The following is a 17,720-nucleotide window of genomic DNA, read 5'->3' on the forward strand; positions in this document are numbered from 1 at the left end:
GCCCAGCAATCACTAGACCTGACCCTGACCTGCGGATTGATTTCCCAGCTTGGCCTTGGACCTGCCTTATCACCATGGACTTACTTGCCTGATGGTCTGCACCCTTGGCTGAGCCTGGCCTCAACCTCTGGGCCTGCCCTTCTCCCTTGCAGTGGGGCTGGGCTCTGCCCAGCCATCCCATGTTCTCCCCCTCTGCTGCTGGTAGCTCCCATCCCTCACTGCTCCCGGACAGCCAATGAGTTATTTCCTCCAGTTTTTCCTGTGCTTTCACTGTCTGCACAGGAAAGGGAGAAACTCTACATGGAGCTGAAAAAGGAAGGATGGAGCTCTAATAATTTCAAAGAATCAGGACTCAACATGGTCTATAAAAATCACCTGAATTCAGGGAAGCTTTAGCTGCATCTTTCATTACCTGAAGGCTTTAATGAATCACACTAAAATGAGTTTGCAGTCTGACACAGAAGGTTGTTGCTTACCCTTCAAGAGAAACAGAAAGACTTTGAACTCAAGTGCAGCACTCTAGCAAACCCTTGAAAGCTGCAATTTTACCATTTCTTAAGTGACCCTGACAGACAGGAAGTCCATCCCTCTGTCCCAAAGGAAGACCAAGAATCCCTATGTTGTGTTTGTTTAGTCTTAACAAACCCTCCACAATGAAGGTTCAACAACCTACCCAGTCTATTCTACTGTTTTCCACTTTTAATCTTTCTCATAAAACGTTTCCATGTTTCTAGATTACTGAACTTTTTTCTACAGGTCTCTGATCTACTTCCTTCTTGAAGACGATACTAGACCTGATGTTCCAACTTACATCTAATAAACGCTAAGTAGTGTTGAAGTTTACTCTGTGTGTCCTAGGTGTCAATAATGCATTACATGGGGGTGGTGAAATGAGAGCTGTTTGCTTCCTTTCTACTTTTTACAGTAGGTCAAGCAGTTTGGCCTTCTTGACCTTTACCCAGTTTGTGGTTCATTGTATCGTTTCCTGTATCTTTCTCTGGAGATCTTCTACCTAGATACCCATTTCGCACTTTTTCACTAACGTGTTATTTATATTAAAACCTTTCTCTCCTTGTCAAGATCATTCTGAAACCTAATCCTGTCCTCTGCAAAGTGCTTGCAGCTTTTCCCAAGTAGGTATCAACTGGAGATTTAATAAACATTTTCTCTATCCCACTATCTAGAGAAAACCTTATCTCTTTCTAGACAAAACCACTTGACAGAATCCCATCCTTCTTGTTTGACAGTGAACCACTGATAACTACTCTTTGAAATTATAATTCCAAGCCAGAGAAGGATAAAGCATATCATACTTTTTGGTGACTTTTTGCTTCAACATTTGTTAAAAACAAATATTCAACTGATCTGATGTCAATTAACCTTGGTAGCAGGAATATTGGTTAGAGACTGCTCTTACAGTATCTTCCTGAAGATCAAGTTTCCCTACTTTTCTTTAGGAACACCTTTAACATTTTTATAAGTCATAAAACATCACACTTGTCACCTACCCCATCTCCTTGAGACCTGTTATCTTGTCACAGAGGGAAATTAGATTGCTTTACATGATTTATTCTTGCCAAATCCATTTTGGCCATTGTTTAGCACCTTTTTATCTTCTGGATGATTCCAAACAGATTATCTGCTCAAGTGTCTTTCCAGGAATTAAATTTAGCCTAACTGGTCTATAATTCCCTGGGTCTTTATGTGTTTTGAAAAAAAACAGACACAAAGATTTCTTCCCTCCCCCTACAATTCACTTTTTATCCTTTAATTCTCAAAACTCATAAGGGAAGACTCTAAGATTTCTTAAGTACTCCATAGTGAATTAATTGTGCCAGACAATTTGAAAATATCTGACTCATCTAAGCAGGCTCTAACCTGTTCTTACCCCCCTTCCCCAGTTTTAATTATGCTAGTCTTCAGAGAACAGTCAGCCTTTTTTTTAAAATATAATGCTGAGGAAGGAAAAGAAACCACCACAAAACTGGCATGCCTCTATTAGTTTTGCCTCTCTGTCAGTTAATGGGCCAACTATTTCTCTTGTCTTGCTCTGATTAATTACTTATAGGATGTTTTCTTTTACCTACTCTATTGTTAAAACCACACTTAAGGCACTTGGCCCATACTTTATTGCAATTTCTATGACCAAAATGTTTTTCAGGGTGAAACTCAGAAGATTTGGAGGGTGCACAGTATGTGATTTTGTCAGTTCTGGGAGCTTCAGTCATTTCTGTCTCAGTAAGCTCCTCCAGTATTTTCAGCCATAGACTTAGCAGATTTTGTTCCTCAATGTTCAGACTGATCAGACTGATGCTTATAATAAATCAGAGCACAAAAGGAACACAATGAAATTAGATTTATTCTCTCCTTTAAGTGAACCAATGTCAGGATACAAGCCTCCTTCAAAATCATACACTTTGGCAAGTCAAAGAGTCTAAAGGAATCTTTGCTACAAAAAAAAAAATGTGTTTTTTGCACTTGGGTGCAATGATCTTGGTGTAAAAAGCAGCCAAGGGAAAGCATGGGTAGTTTTTACTATAGACAGTCAAATAAGCCCCAGAAGGGAATTAAGTTTATTCAGTACAGCAAACGTGACCTAGTAAGACAAAGCCAAACTTGACTGAAATGCTGGGTCTGTTTCTTTGTACTTAATTGCTATTAATGAAGGTACTAGCTCCTTGGAAGTCTGATATTAGTAGCTCTCTTTGTGTACTGGAAATTATGCAAATCTTACCTCAGAGAACCTTTGTACATCCTGGGTTAAAGTTCCTACTCTCTTCCACTGATAATATTTGAGTAACTTCAAAATTGCTGGATTCACTGCATTATCAGATGGCACTGTCCGGAAGAAATAAGGATATTTTTTCTTATCAGCCAACTCTGGGGTTGTTGCTGCAAATGAAAGCTGAAAAAAATCAAACAACAGAAAAAATGAAAGTCACCATAAGTCATCTAGCATCCAGAAGAAAAACTTTGTTCTTCTCAGTGCAACAAGACATAATCCATGCATTGTGGTCATGTAGAGAATTTTCATCATCATACAGCTTGGAAGTCCTACCAGCACCATTTACTTACTTTTAAAGGGATTTTTGAAATACCTTAGTTCTATAAACCACCTGCTACAAAATTAAACGAGGGAATCTTCAAAGTTGATGGTGTCAAATCCTCTGTTTCAGATCATGCATCTTACACATTGTGCAGAGCAAGAAGCTCTAAGGGAGTAAATCTCTTAGATGATTAATTCCCCATCAGCTGCCTTCTACATTCTCTTCATAAAAGTTGAGAATTGTTCTAAGGGGATATTCTCAAACTCCTATATATCTTTGAATTAGAGAGTGAACCTCTAGTAGCACCTCTTCCTATCTTCAGGTAACAGAAAAGGTACCAGAAACAGAGGGAATAATTATGGCAGCCAAGGCTGCAGCTCAGAAGTTTACCTGGCTCCCAGTTTCCTCCACTGAAGCAGCGCCCTGTGATCTGTATTATCAAAGGGGACTCAGTGGCTAATTCTATGCATCTGAAAACACCAGAACTGGTACATGGTTTGAGAATGCTTATAATGAGAGAAAAGAGGAAACCTGTTAACACCAAAAAAAATCAGGAAACTTCACTGAATTCTTCTGCCCAAGTTAAAGGCAGCATATTTTTGTATATTCTATTCTATATTTTTGTGAATAATTATCAGGCAGTGCTATGAAGGGAATGCCTGCTTATTAATTTTCTGAAAATGCTCCTATTCCAAAGAAACTTGTGGTTATTTCCTCCAGTATTTCTTAGGTTTCTAGGAATGTGTTTCTCAAGCTTTTTTTTCAGCCATGCATAGCAGTTGAGGGTTTTTTAAGGTACTGATTTAATGTAAATTGGTGTGACAGTCAAAAAATAGGCTCCCTTATACAGTTAAGTCTTTCAAAATCAATAGAGTCAGAAAGCATAGGTGAATTCAAGCCTATATAAGTACTTCCAACTATAGTATTAAGTTTACACTTTCTTTAATCAAGCATTCAGTACATTTGGGCTAGAAAACCTCTTTTGACATTCAGAAGACAATTTTCATCTGAAATAACAGCTCTAACTTTTTCTTCATGTTTATAAAATCTAGATTTAGCCTGACAGAGAAAGAACTCATTCTCTGTCTGATTTTAGACTCACAAAGAACATATTGCATTGTTATAACCTCTTAAACCTGAATACAGTTTATTTTCTTAATTAAACCCCCTGAAATCCAAACAACTTAAAGTGTACATAACTGGACAGTTTACATTCTACCATTCAAAAACAGAAGATTCTTTCTCTTCAACAGTCATTAGCTAGAGAATATTTTTTTAAGACCTTCTACTGCCATGTAATTCTAAGGTAAAATATTTTTAATATACCAACTGTTCTTTTCTTAGATTTTATGAAAAAAGTACACTATGAGGTACTGTGCTATTGTGGTCTTGATTTTCCAAAATCATATTGGCTGGCTCACTTAGAACTTTGTAACGTTTAGTAATCAGCAGTGAGTTTGCGAAGAGCTGATTTCAAGGGAAAAAGAATGAAGGTCTGCCAGGCAGACCTAGCCAGCTTTTCTGTCTAGCCTTGTAATGCTGAACATCATGCATCCACTGTATAATGACAGTGGAAAGAAGGACCTCTATCTCTGACTGAAAAAGAGAGAAAATTTGACTTTAGAAATCCAGAATGAAGAGGAATGCCTCTCAGCAGCCTGGCTGCTTGCAGCCTAGTGACTGCAAAGGACTTGCTTTTCAAGTTGTTATGGTTTTGGATCGAATGTAATTTGATTGATCCTTAAGAAAAAGAAGTAAAGAACAATGCTGAAGTAACAGTAGTGACAAGCAACATCAGCAAGTTCACCTAACTCAGGTTCACAGATTGCATGGTAAATTTTTCTGATCAAAAGTACAAAAAGCCTTAGTAATGAGGAGCGTCTCTATAGCTGTGAGCTGGCTTTAGGGCAAAGATCTGTGATATAAGCAAGGCAATTCAGATCTGTCCTTTGACATTTTAGTGACTTAAAGTGCCTAAATTAGTGTCCTAATTGCCCAGATTTCCTTGGGAAACAATGAAGCAAAACCTTACCTCTCTTCATTGACTAAAGAAAGATGAAGAAGACTCATAACTTAGATTCCTCAGCCATGTAACGTGAGATGAGATGAATCCAGGTTTATGTGTAATACTAATGACACCTGACTTAGAAAAGCACATTCTTCTTAATTTTCTTTTTGAAGAAAGGTTTTATTAAAATGTCAAATGGGAAAATGTCATGCTCAAACAATTCTTGGAATGTAGGATATGTTCAGAGGCCTTTCTTTCAAGCATCACATATGCCATGGTTGGTCTCATTCTGCATCACTTTGCCATTTTAATAAAACACTCATGAGATATGGATGAATAACCTGAAATAGTTATGTCAGTCCTTTTTTTTTTTTTTCTTCTTCTTTCTCACAAAAGTTAAGTCATTGAAAAGATTTAACTTTTCACAAAATCATCCTTATGAGAGTTTGGGGACATGCAATGAATTTAACCCAAGAGTCACCAGCACTCAATATTCTGCTTTGAGAGGGACAAGGAGGAAAAGGAAGAAGAAAAAACTCATTATATTTTTAAAAGTGGTAATGAAAAGATCATGTTAATAAATAAATTGACACAACGTAGACTTACTGGAAAAGTACGTGGTATAGCACAGCTATATAGAAATATCAGTAAAATATTCATAACAAAAACTTTAACCTATGTGATAAAACAAATAAGATCACAACACAGTCCACCCACATATGCATTGAGATGGTACAGCCCTTGTTAACTGAACATAAATCCTCTGTATTTTAGGGATAAAGTTGTTTATTCATGGCTGATTTGAAACTTGAACCTATTGAAAGGCAAACTTTTCATAATTTCTTCACTTCATTCTACAGGACTGAAAGCCATAGAGATCTGATTCTGCTTTTTGTTACTGGAATTTATTTTTATAACTTTTAGGTATTAGGTCAAAAATCTGGATGAATGGCAATCCTACTGCTCATATAACTTTTTGCAAACCAGAAAGGTACTATTTTTCACATTACTGTATTTTCAGCGCATATGTATTCATGTATTGCTAAAAAAATGTTGTTACAGGTGTTACATAGCTGCCTCTCTGGCATAGAGGAAGAGTGAGAGACAAAAAAGTTGTAAGTGGGATTATAACTCAGCAATAAACACCTGTGGGGTGTATGATGTCATTCTTTCACAGAAAATTATTTTACATTACTGCTAAAGGTGATGGCCAAAACTTCAAGAAGGGATGAAAGGCAGGAAAAAGATTTTTTTTTTTTATTTCTATAAAATGGAGGACACAGTGGACATATACCAGGTGATACATCACAATTGTGTGTATGCTGTTTGTGTGTGCATACGCAAAGAGTCTTTGCATATGTGTATGTAGATCTAGATTAAAAAACCATTCATATATATGTATATATATATATATATCAGTTTGAATACTGTCAGAAAAACTGAAGCTACTTCTCGGGTCATCCCTGAGAAATCTTTCTTTAGAATATCTGCTTACAATTTGATACAATTTGTGAGCAACTGCTTCTGAACTTAAAATGAGTGCATGTAGGGAAACATATATAAGCTATGACTCAGATGGAGATTTCAGAGATGAAACAGAGTTTAAAACTTTTAAATGGAAAAGAGAATAACATTTACTATTCAAGAAAGAATATTAACGATAGTACAAACTGAGAACCAAATAGACCAACATATTGAAAAACAAATGTTTATTTCTTCATTAAAGCCATAATTTAGTAAAAGTTCTGCTGCCTTAATAACACAATTGAGTCTGCTCAAATTCTAAAATGAAAGACTTTATTTAACAGCCAAAATGCGCTGTTTCTGACTTTTAAAATGATTCCTATTGCTTGTATGATCACTATATAAATGGATTATAGTTAGCAGAGTTTCATCAGAACGCGTTTAGTCTGCACATGTTAAAGAAAACCAATACTGTTAATACCCTAGAAATCATTCAAGTTGGGAGTCAGTGTGAAAGAAATCTGTGTAAAGGGACTTTCAAGTACGTCATCTGAAGTTGATTTACTTATAAAATGTTTAGCTTGCTGCGATGTTCTCCCTGTCATATACCCCACAAACCACGTGGGAGCCAAAGCACAGCTAACTAGAGAGCTCCATAAATGGTGACTGCAAGCCAGTATTTCAAAGTCCCAACCCCACTGAAGTCAGTGCCAAAGCTTCCACCAACTTCCTCAGAGCCCAGATTTCAAGCCTGTGATCTGAGTACCTGGAAATCAGATTTAGTTAGTGAGATTTAACTACACCGATGTAATTGTAACTCTGTAGGTCATCCTGACATTTTGCAGTATGCTTACACTCAGATCCGTAGTAGGAAAGATTCTACTTTTTTAAAAATAAAAATATAGAGCTGGCTCAAGAGTGAGCTGAGCAGTTGTGCTTCATTGCTAGCAATGGAGAAGCAGAGAAGGAACATTTTGGCTTTATCTTACCTTGTGAATAGAAAGGAAGCAACAAATTGCAGTTCTGGAATGGACCCAAAACAAAAGAATTCAGGAAATGGTGTGAAATAGAAAAACAACAAAACATTAAAGATGATGCAGAAAGGACCCCATAGCACTATGTGTGTAAAAGAGTGTCTTATGCTAAAGAGTTTTGAGGCCATAAAATGTAGTACGTTTTTGTACTTCAAAAAAAAAAGAAGGCTTGGAAATTACCCAAAATTGAAAAAGCCAGTGAGACAAATTTTACTTTCGGATTAAAAAAAACCCAACCAAACATTATTCCACAGCAGTCAAGGAAATTTCTTTGGCTTCACACTGAGAGTGAAAGTACAATTTGATAATGGTGAGGAGGGGAGACAATGTTATACAACTATTATGAGAAATGCTTCAGCCTAATATGACAGATGGCCAAGTTAAGGAATTTGAACTGGTGCACTTTTCCGAAAAACTTAAAAATATACAGAAGGATTTTATTAGGAGGTTTTGGGGTCAGGTATGTTTTGATAAATTAAATTTTCTTCAGAAAGATGAGACTTGTTGAAAGATAAAAACATTAATTTTGTTGAAAATCCATACAGTTCCATGGAAGGGTTGGGAGCAACACTAGATAGAGTGAGGTGGGGGAAAAAAAAAAGTTAAAACAAAGTATAGAAAGGAATAATTCTGCACAAGGGGAGTAGCAGCTAGCTCTATAACCCCATATGAAGCTGAAATGAGGTGTGGCAGATTAAACCAAGAACATCAATCTAAACTGCTTTCAAGTTAAAGCAAGCATGTTCCCATTTTAGGGAAGTAACAGTGCATTCCCTTTAAAAAAACAGTACGGAAGCAGGAATGGCAAGATGATAAGATCTAGCATTCATTTAAGAAAATGGGATGCAACACTAATTAAATCAATGGGAAAGACTAGGAGTTTTGTAAGAGAGGATGGATATTAGAGAGCTGAAACAAAATTAGAAAAGGAAACAACACTATATAGAGAGTGTATATGTTCCATATAGAAGTCCAGAGGCTGGAAGCTGGAAGGCTGAAGCCACTCTGCAGTACCAAGAACTCCAGAAGGAAGGGAAGCTGCCAGAAATGGCAAGTGGTCTTCTGGTGTTTGGTTGTTTTACTATCTCTAGGTAGCATTTACGTTTAAATTTTGTCACTGTAATAATGTACAGAAGTCTGGTTAAAATAAAAGCGCAGAACTATCCCTGTGGTAAGCAGTCATCCTAATCTAAGGCAATAGGTCTGTTTAAGAGTCACATGTATTTAAGAGGACAGTATTAGTTGAAGTAAATCAATAACAGTAACCCTTAGCAAAGTCATTGTAGGTCCATAAAGCTACGAGGGCAGGAAACCTCACTCCCCTCAAAAAGCAAAGAGTGGCCTGCGGAGCGGCGTGGCTAGAAGATCGGAAGCATCTCCCATCACAAAGTCCCCAGCAGCTCGAAGGAGGCTCCTGACACATGGCAGGAGGTGCCAGAGCATCTGGATTTGTCAATCCCAAATTGAGAATGAGGTGTCACTCTCACTACTTGCCTCTCCAAACGAGAAGGTTGTGAAACAAAGCTACACACTATATGCACGGAGTATTATACATTGGAGGGGAAAAAGAAAAGGAAAATGTCATCTGCTAAGACAACTGATTCATGTTTGCAAATGGGGAAAATTAGCTTACTGAGCACCAGAGAGATTAGCTTAATTTTCCCAGGCTTCTGCACTGTGGCTTGTACAAGTATTTTATTAATGATGCCTAGAAATTTAAATCTGCCCCTGTTGCTGCAAAACTAGTCTTGATGAAGAGTTTTTTATATATGGCAGATATCACCTGTATTTCCTGTACCCTTTCTAGAAAGCTAAATTATGCTGATAAATCAACATTGCTAAACAGGATACAAACTGCTGATTCAATCAATTGGTGATATCATTTATTATCATCATAGCTAAAGATTGCGTGTCATGTATGCTTAGATAGGAAGCAATATTTTCTGCGAAAAAGGAAAATGCAAATAATTATTTCCAAAAAGAAGGCAGAATGTCAGAAAGCTCCATAAAAAATACTCTTACAGTGGTACAGGACTGCCCATCTAGAATCTTGTCATAGGAAAATAACAAGGACGAAACTCAGGAAGATGATAATTTGTGGCAATGTGTACTTGTGACACCACACACCGTTCCTTTGTGTGCCTTGCCAGGAGCTCTAACGCTTTGACAAGTGTGTGCCAACAATAATAATACTTGAGTGTGGGCATGTGATGACGTGATGGTCCCAGGAGCTAGAAGGACCAGAATGGAAACTAATGAATAATGAAGAGTTAAGAAATTTGCCTGCTGCAACTCTTGAGACAGCATTAGATGATGTCACGTAACAAGTGAAACAATATGCTCCTAACCCAGGGACTGAGAATAGATTGAAGCATAACAATTAAATTACATTTTTAATTGAAGAGTAATTGATGTTTTGTAATAAATATTAAAAGACACAGAATATAAAGATTTAGGTTAAATGTTAATTCACTATTTAAAGATTAACAGTAACTTTACTATAACAAGCCACCTTGCCTGGATGTGCAGTCAAACTACCACTGAACTTGCTCTTACCGCTAGTCAAGTTATGAATAAATTTTAATATAATAACAATACTTGGAGTAAGAAAATTATTATATATGATCAAGAAAAATATTAAAGAGAACCTTAAGAAATACATGATACCATGTAAAGTAAAAAAAATATATATATATTAGGATGCTCCTTCCCATCCCAATGCACAAAATATATCATCAAATCAACTTTGATGGATGATTTAGAGAAAAGGTATGTGGAAATAACATTGCAAAGATGGCTGCAAACACCTATATTTGGAAAATATTCTGACATAAGAAGCTAAGTGCAACAATTCATTGACAGAGGCATTGCATAGATCTTCAAAGCAGGTGAAAGCAACACAATAATAAAGATCAAGAAACAAAGATACTGTTTCTTGACAATTTGCCTGCACAGCTGCTGGTGACAAGAGTGTCTGTATACAGCTGGTAAAGGAGCTGGTTCTGAACCAGATCTAGGAATCAAAGTGGCAATCTTCCCTACTAGCTATACTCTAATCCTGATCCAAAAATAGCACAGGTGACTCACTAACATAAATTGAAAGAAGAAAGAAGGAGAACTAAAGATGACAATATTAACAAGAAATTATACTTTTCCAGTAGTGGTAAATCAGCTACATTTTTACTTGTCATAAATACTCTTAAATATTTACTTGAGTGAAAGCTCTGGAGACTCCATCATACTTACATTCAGAAGACTTTATGGGATTGGACAAACTTCAGTGCTATAACAAATAAAACTAGTGATCATTAAAAAATGTTCTGTTAACTCTGTATGGGCTTTCATTATGACAGTTACAAAAGCAAAATAGAAGTCTGGGAGAATATCTATGATGGCTCACTAGCTGGTAAATGGGCAGGATGCCTCATACAAATGGGAACATAAAAATACACATTGTATTAAACACACTGGACAAGAATGGATCTCATAGACGAACATCCCTTTCATCATCCATAACGCATTACCCATCTGATTAGAGCTACTGTTCCTTTTAAAATCAGATGTTTTGCCAAATACTCCTGCCCAATATCATCTGCTGTTACCTTCATTAATTCTGTGTCTGAAATTGCTTCCACTGACTGCCTTTTGGCACCTGGGAGTTTCCAGAAAAAGCACTTCCAGCTGGTCTCAAGGTTGGAAGGCACCCGCCTCCACGCTGATGGCATTCCAGTGAATTAATCCAATCACAATAAGATTGATATTCAGCTGCATGCTGCTCTGGAGACATTTCAGGAAGCAATTCTGGCTACTGAATGAATCAATATTTTTGAGGATAGAAACGGGTTTAGACAAAATAAAATCCATATGAGAAGTACTTCAGCCAAAAGACATGTGCCTATAGGCTAATGGGAAAGGAGCATTCAGTCCTGTTTGCTTCCCGCTTGGGCAGCCTGACCTACTCCCAACACTACTTGGTAGGAACTGCAGATGCCTGAATGCAAGAAGTCAGACAGAATGATAAAGTTTGGTCTTCTGGTGTTAAAATTTGATACTCCCATAAAGTCTGTGGGTTATGTTGAAGAATAGTGGTTGAACTGATCCTCAGCTGAGGGGGTTTTTTTGTCTTCAGGTAATAGAGAGGATGAACAATAGCTGAAAATTGTCGCAGATCTGCTGAAAAAAAAAAAATGAAGAAAACTATCTAGACATTAGCATTACTGTCTCACCTGCCTCTCGGGCTGGCAGATTAAAACTTCTACCCACCTGTTGACACCAGCCAGAGTCTATGTTTAAGAAATTTGCAGAAAAAACTAAGTTAAAGGAATTCCTAGAACAACACTTCAGGTGAACAGAAAAAAGAAGAGTTATTAGTGTTCAGAGCAGAATAAAGCTACAAATCAAATCCAAGTCCAAGTAATGGGATTCATTGTAAATTCTAATAAATACTGCCTAACAAACCTAACACATTCACCTTACTTCTGAGACGTGTCAAGGAAGTTACCGTGGAGTCATGGAGAGCGTCCTTCAATTCAGTGGTTAACAGTGCAACCAGTCAAGTCGATAGAGACTTTGTTATTTATACAGTGTTTCAGTAGGTAGGCAGCTGAGGCAGAATCATCTCAAACAGATCACCATATCCAAAAGTTAAAATTCAGCATTAGGCTTAACTTGATTCTTTCACTATTAATGGAAAATAAACAACTGCTATCCCCTTTTCATTGCATATTTCTTCTGACCGTTCATTTGAAAAGGTCTATCACAGTTTGAAGCAGATCTCAAAAAAAAAAGTTACTAAGGGAATAAATCTGGCAATCATTAATTGCTTTTTCTACTCTAGAAAATATTTTCAGTTCTATATTAGGCATAAATGATTTACACCTAACACAGGTGTTCTGCTTACTGCTAGAGGTTGACCAGAGCATTGAAATGAAATGGTAGATCTGCAGAAGTTGCTGCAAAATTTGTTTTCATTTCCAAAAGGAATAAAAGACAAAATCTTTTGAGCACTTTCATAAATGGAACTGCATTGCTAAAGAGGGTTGTATATCTTTGTCTGTCACACACAGTTGTTTAGCATTTGGCTACTGGCCTGGATTATACCAGACCTCAGCTTCAAATCCCTGCTCTGCTTCAGTCACAGCATTATTATTTATTCCAAATCAAGTAGAGTCTCCTACACTCATACTCTCACTGCCCAGCTTGCTTGTCTCTTGTCTATAACACATTATCCTCAAAATTTAGTGAAAACCAACAAATTTGTAAAATATTTCACCCTTGATAAAACAGGCTATCTTGCCATAATCCATTAAAAAAAAAAAAAAGAAAAAAATATTCTTTCCAGACCTATTCACAACAGCATGTTCCTGGCTGGCTGCCCAAAACTATTATAATTCTATTAGTATTGTTTGTTTGTCAGACTTCATCCAGATAACACATGTTAAAACTACAGCTGTTCTGTCTACATTTGGATTTTAAATAAGACATCTGGTTTATTATTTTCCCCCCCTTCTAAATGATGAAAAGGAGGGAAAAACTTCCCCAATACAAAGATACCTTATTTGTGCAATATAGGGTGTCTTGTTCTTGTGAGCAAATCAACCCTGCACTCTTGTTGGAAAAGGGGAGAAGGACCAGATGACAATGAGAATGAATTAAGATGAGAATTCCCCAGTTCTTCTGTGGAGTCGACACCCTAATACAGTTCCAATCCTGTCCTTTCCATCTTTTATTTCTTTTACTGGAAATATGGCATCTGAAGAAATAAAAGCACACCATGTTAACTCACGGTTTACTGAAATCCTTATAAAAATAGTTTTTGCACAGCCCTAAGTCATGAATTAGTCGTTTATTTCTTCATTGTCTGGTTTCAAACCTAAGCAAGAAATCCCAGATATTTCAAGCCAAAACAGATGACATCCTCACTATGCAATGTAGTGACACATAAAGAAGCTGTTTACTCTACATGGAGCAGCACAGCTCAGAGATGCCTTATCAGGTCCTGGAGCGATACCCCGGCACTAATTCTGCACTCTGCCTGGGCTAATTTGCCTTTTCTTTCAGCTCTGTAACTTTTCTGATATCTGAGCGCTGCATGCTGCAGTCACACCCCACCAGAAGTATTTAGAAAGTAGTCTGACATCATTCGCTTGGAACTGCACCTCTCTAATAACGGATAAAGAAGGGTTATGCTACAGAAATCAAGGACTTGCTGGAGGGGAGTTGATGAAATAAAAACTGATTAAAAAATCAGGGAACTTCCTTTGCCAACAGACGTTGCCAGCAAAATAAGTACTGCTTGCCCAGCAGCAAGGGCAACTTGGGTTACATTTCCATTAAAAACCTTCAGCAGAAATGCCAATCACAATTATGATTATAATATATTTGGCATTAAAATGTCAAATATGTCGTTGATCCTCCACTAGGAAATAACCAAGATCACACATACATTATGGTTTTCTTTATCTGTAGTCAATACAGATTTTAATAAGATGCTCTAGATAGAAAGCTACATGTACGAAACCTTTTAGTAACGTATGCAACTAGGAATTCTTCATGCAGATATATTCAAACAATCGAAATCACAAAACTATTTGTCAGCTTAAATCTGTATTCTGTGGTTTCTAGTCTATAACTATGAGAGGCTGTAAAAAAATCTTATGAGGCACTGTAGTCTATTTTTATAAAATAAAAAATGGCAAACAGTCTTGATCCGAGTACAGTTACAAAACAAAAGTCCCATCTCGAATGTCACTGAGGAAGTGGAAGAAAGCAGGAGCATTTCCTCCCAGTGCCAGTGCCTCCAGGACATCAGTTAATTGTTGCCTGAGTAACCTTCAATGTGTTTTTCTCAATACCTGTGCCTTGCAGGTAGCTTCAGCAGTTACTATTAATTTAATAAGTGTTTCTTTATGTCTGCATTTGATTTTAAGTACAGTATTTGCCCCTGGTCTTAGAATGCATGCTGGGTAGAAAGCATTAACATTATCTACACCATTTAAGATTACACACACTTCTATTAGATCTCTCAACCATTTTTTCCCTAGAATGCTGCCATCATCCTCGTTCCTGCAGGCTGAAACCTGAATGTTTTCTCTAGACCTTGTTATCTTTTTGTCACTTACTGCACAAAACTGTTCACTATAATCCCATCTGTTCCTGAAAATAGTCCTTATTGATCTGCAATTTTTACAATATTTTCCATAACTTACATCCATCCAGGTGAGACAAAAACTGAACTAAATCACTCCACATCTATATAATCCAATGTAGCCTTAATTTTTCACACACAAGGAATATCTTTGTGCGTGATCTTTGTCACAGAGCCAGGAAAGTGCTTAAGAATATAGTTTCATTTTAAATATTTCAAGAGTTATATTGATTTGAGAGAAGGAACTCATATGAAAACTCAGTACATGCATTAGAGTTTGGTAGTGCTTATTAGTTTTGGAAGGCTGGTTTAAATATCATCTTTCCTAATTCAATCTCATGTAATTCATTATTTATTACTCACTGTGTGTGGTGATTACTAAATGTGCAGTGATTAAGTTGTAATTTTTAAAGTCACTTGCCTCTTCCCAACCCTCTCATTTGTGATCCAATGTTTTTTGAATTGCCATTTATTTTTATACAACATTTCTGACCAAATTGTTGTCATACTTGTGCTCTCTTTTTTTTTTTTTTTTTAACCACATATGTTATGGCTTTGTCTGCTTGGTCTTAACAGTTTACTGACTTTGGCTTCTGCTATTTTGGATACTGCTGAGTTCTTTCGGTTTTTTTCAAACACTGCTCTTGAACATATTCCTGCCAAGTGTGAACATGTCTACTATTTTTACTACATGGGACAAACCCTTGATGGGACAAACAGCAGGGCAAATGGAAAGCATCTTTGACAAAGGTGACCAGTGCGATTCCAGATCAGAAAATATAAGCCATTAATATTCAGGCAAAGGTTTCAGAAATTAAATTGGGGATCTGGATGGCTTTTCCTGAGGAATTATACTTTTCTCCATGCTAACATACTTTCACTATGAATTTTAAAGTACCTCCCACAGTTAAAATAATATCAGCTTTATCAAGAATACATATCAAGAGATGCACTACCAACCTATATTAATGTACTGTGCAACTGGGTGAAAAATAAAATACGATTAATTATATTAACTGTCTTTTTTACTAGTACGTTATTCAGAAATTCTCTGAAGTTGAATAGTTAAGTTTGTTAAATGAACAGCATTATTTTTCCCCCTTTAAACTTACCTACTGAAGATATCTATGTCTTTGAGAATTGAGACTCCTGGTATATTTGATCACTTATCCAATAAGAAAAGAGAAGGTAAACCACAAGTGACAGTAAGACCACCTCTCTGTTTGACTGAGCACTCGTAAAAATGAAGGTGCTTTTCCTAATGTGCGCATGGTATCTTTGCCGCAAGTTCACAGAAAGTCCTAGAAATTAATAGGGCATTCTTTTTTAATTATTATTATTTTTCTTAATTTGATTATCAGATTCATTCAGCTTACTATCCCTAAGTTACTGGAATTGCCAGCTTTCATTTCTACCATAGTAATAGTTTGTTTATTCTCCAGCTTCTTGGACTCCTGATTTTCCCCTTGTAGAGAGATTCAGATTACTCTGAGCAGAAAAGCACCTCCCAGAGTACTGATAAGGAGTGATCAGAAGAAGGCCAGCTTGAATACAACCTTTTGACCCATTCCAAAACAAGGCTCTGAAGATAAAAAGCAGGGAGAAAACCCTGGCAGGAAATAAGCAACAGCACAAGAACTGGATAAGAGACCATGAAATAGATGGACAAATGACACGAGACAACAGAAGAGGTGCTGTTCAGAGCACAGAAAAAGACAGACACGCTGTAGGAAAAAAAAAAAAAAAAGATGCACAGACCAAAACAAAACATGGACAGACACAGTGGACAGATGCAGCGAACAGGAGGAATCTTGGCTTTATTTATAATCTGCTGAAAGCCTGGCTTTGTGAGTACTTGGGCTGATATATGCAAACAGAAGCATCTAACCAGCTGCATGATCACATGCCCATGTGTTTAACTAAGGAACTTCAGAGGTCTACAGCCACTGAAAAACCTGGGTCACTTGGACCTCAGAGAAGAGTAAGTAGAGAATAGCATATGCTTTCTAAGACTTTCCTTAAGTCTACATGAGGAATTTTTACAGCAGAGTAATATTTACAGCAGAGTAAAGCTTCAAGTTTGATGTGATTTATATTGGTACATCATAACTTGTATTGACTTGCCTTGGATAAACCTTAAGGTGAGATGAATCACTCCCTAGAAGCATCTGCTTCTCACTACTGTAGGCACTAATGGGAGATTACAGTGACTGTATCAGATGCAGCCACCTACACTGCACTTGGTCGAATGAATCCCATACAAATTTTCCAATCTATGTAGATATTTAAGCATGTGAAGAAGTAGTGAGTCACCTAGAAGACACTTCGGCCTCTTAACCCCTGAGGATATTTAGGTATTTGATCTCTTTAAAATTTTAAACTAAATGGTTAGCAAAACTGCTGGTGTCCTAATTCTTAAAAAATTGTATTAAAAGATAAATACAAATGTCACAAAATGTTCAAGTGGATCTCTATCTTCACTGTCTGGAAAAATTCTTACCATAGTGCTGTTTAATGTAACTGAATATTCACTGTAATTTCTCTCAATCTTAAAAATACTTGAAGATTCAGGTCAAGTGTCTCAAAACAGTCTTAACCCTGTCCTTACCACATCATTCATCATAGCATAATAGTTCCACTTCTACATAAACAGCCCAAAGCAACTTATGGGGCAATTGTTTACTTTGTTGAATAAGACTTGCTATTTGATCCAGTGATTTTTTTGTAGTGTCATTAAGCACGTAGTCTCATTAAAGTTATATGTCATCCCCATGTAACATCCCTCTGTGACCAGCAAGCTCGTTTACCTTGAACCTCAAGCAATAGCCAAACACAACAATGCCCATATACTTGCATCTGCCCCTTTTCAGCTTTTGTACGTACACTCATATAGCTAAGGCTGCAGGTAGACCTGCAATACATACAAGCCCAAATGAATTCTGCTGCCGAACTTCCATTGATATCACCTATTGTTGGATTAGGCCAATGCTACACGCCCCTGCTATACCCCAGCTGCTGCA

At 36.9% G+C, this 17,720-nt stretch overlaps 1 protein-coding gene across 1 annotated transcript in view; it reads right to left on the reverse strand.

The window, feature by feature from the left end:
* The window catches only part of GABBR2 (gamma-aminobutyric acid type B receptor subunit 2), a 491,815-nt gene that overhangs the window by 295,709 nt on the left and 178,386 nt on the right, over nt 1-17,720 (reverse strand). The window contains exon 3 of the mRNA XM_072851328.1: nt 2,735-2,905. Within this exon, the coding sequence (XP_072707429.1) occupies nt 2,735-2,905 (171 nt within the window). The remainder of the gene's footprint in view (nt 1-2,734; nt 2,906-17,720) is intronic.

The sequence above is a fragment of the Ciconia boyciana genome, chromosome 2 (genome assembly GCF_034638445.1).
Source record: "Ciconia boyciana chromosome 2, ASM3463844v1, whole genome shotgun sequence".
NCBI classification, from domain to species: Eukaryota; Metazoa; Chordata; class Aves; order Ciconiiformes; family Ciconiidae; genus Ciconia; species Ciconia boyciana.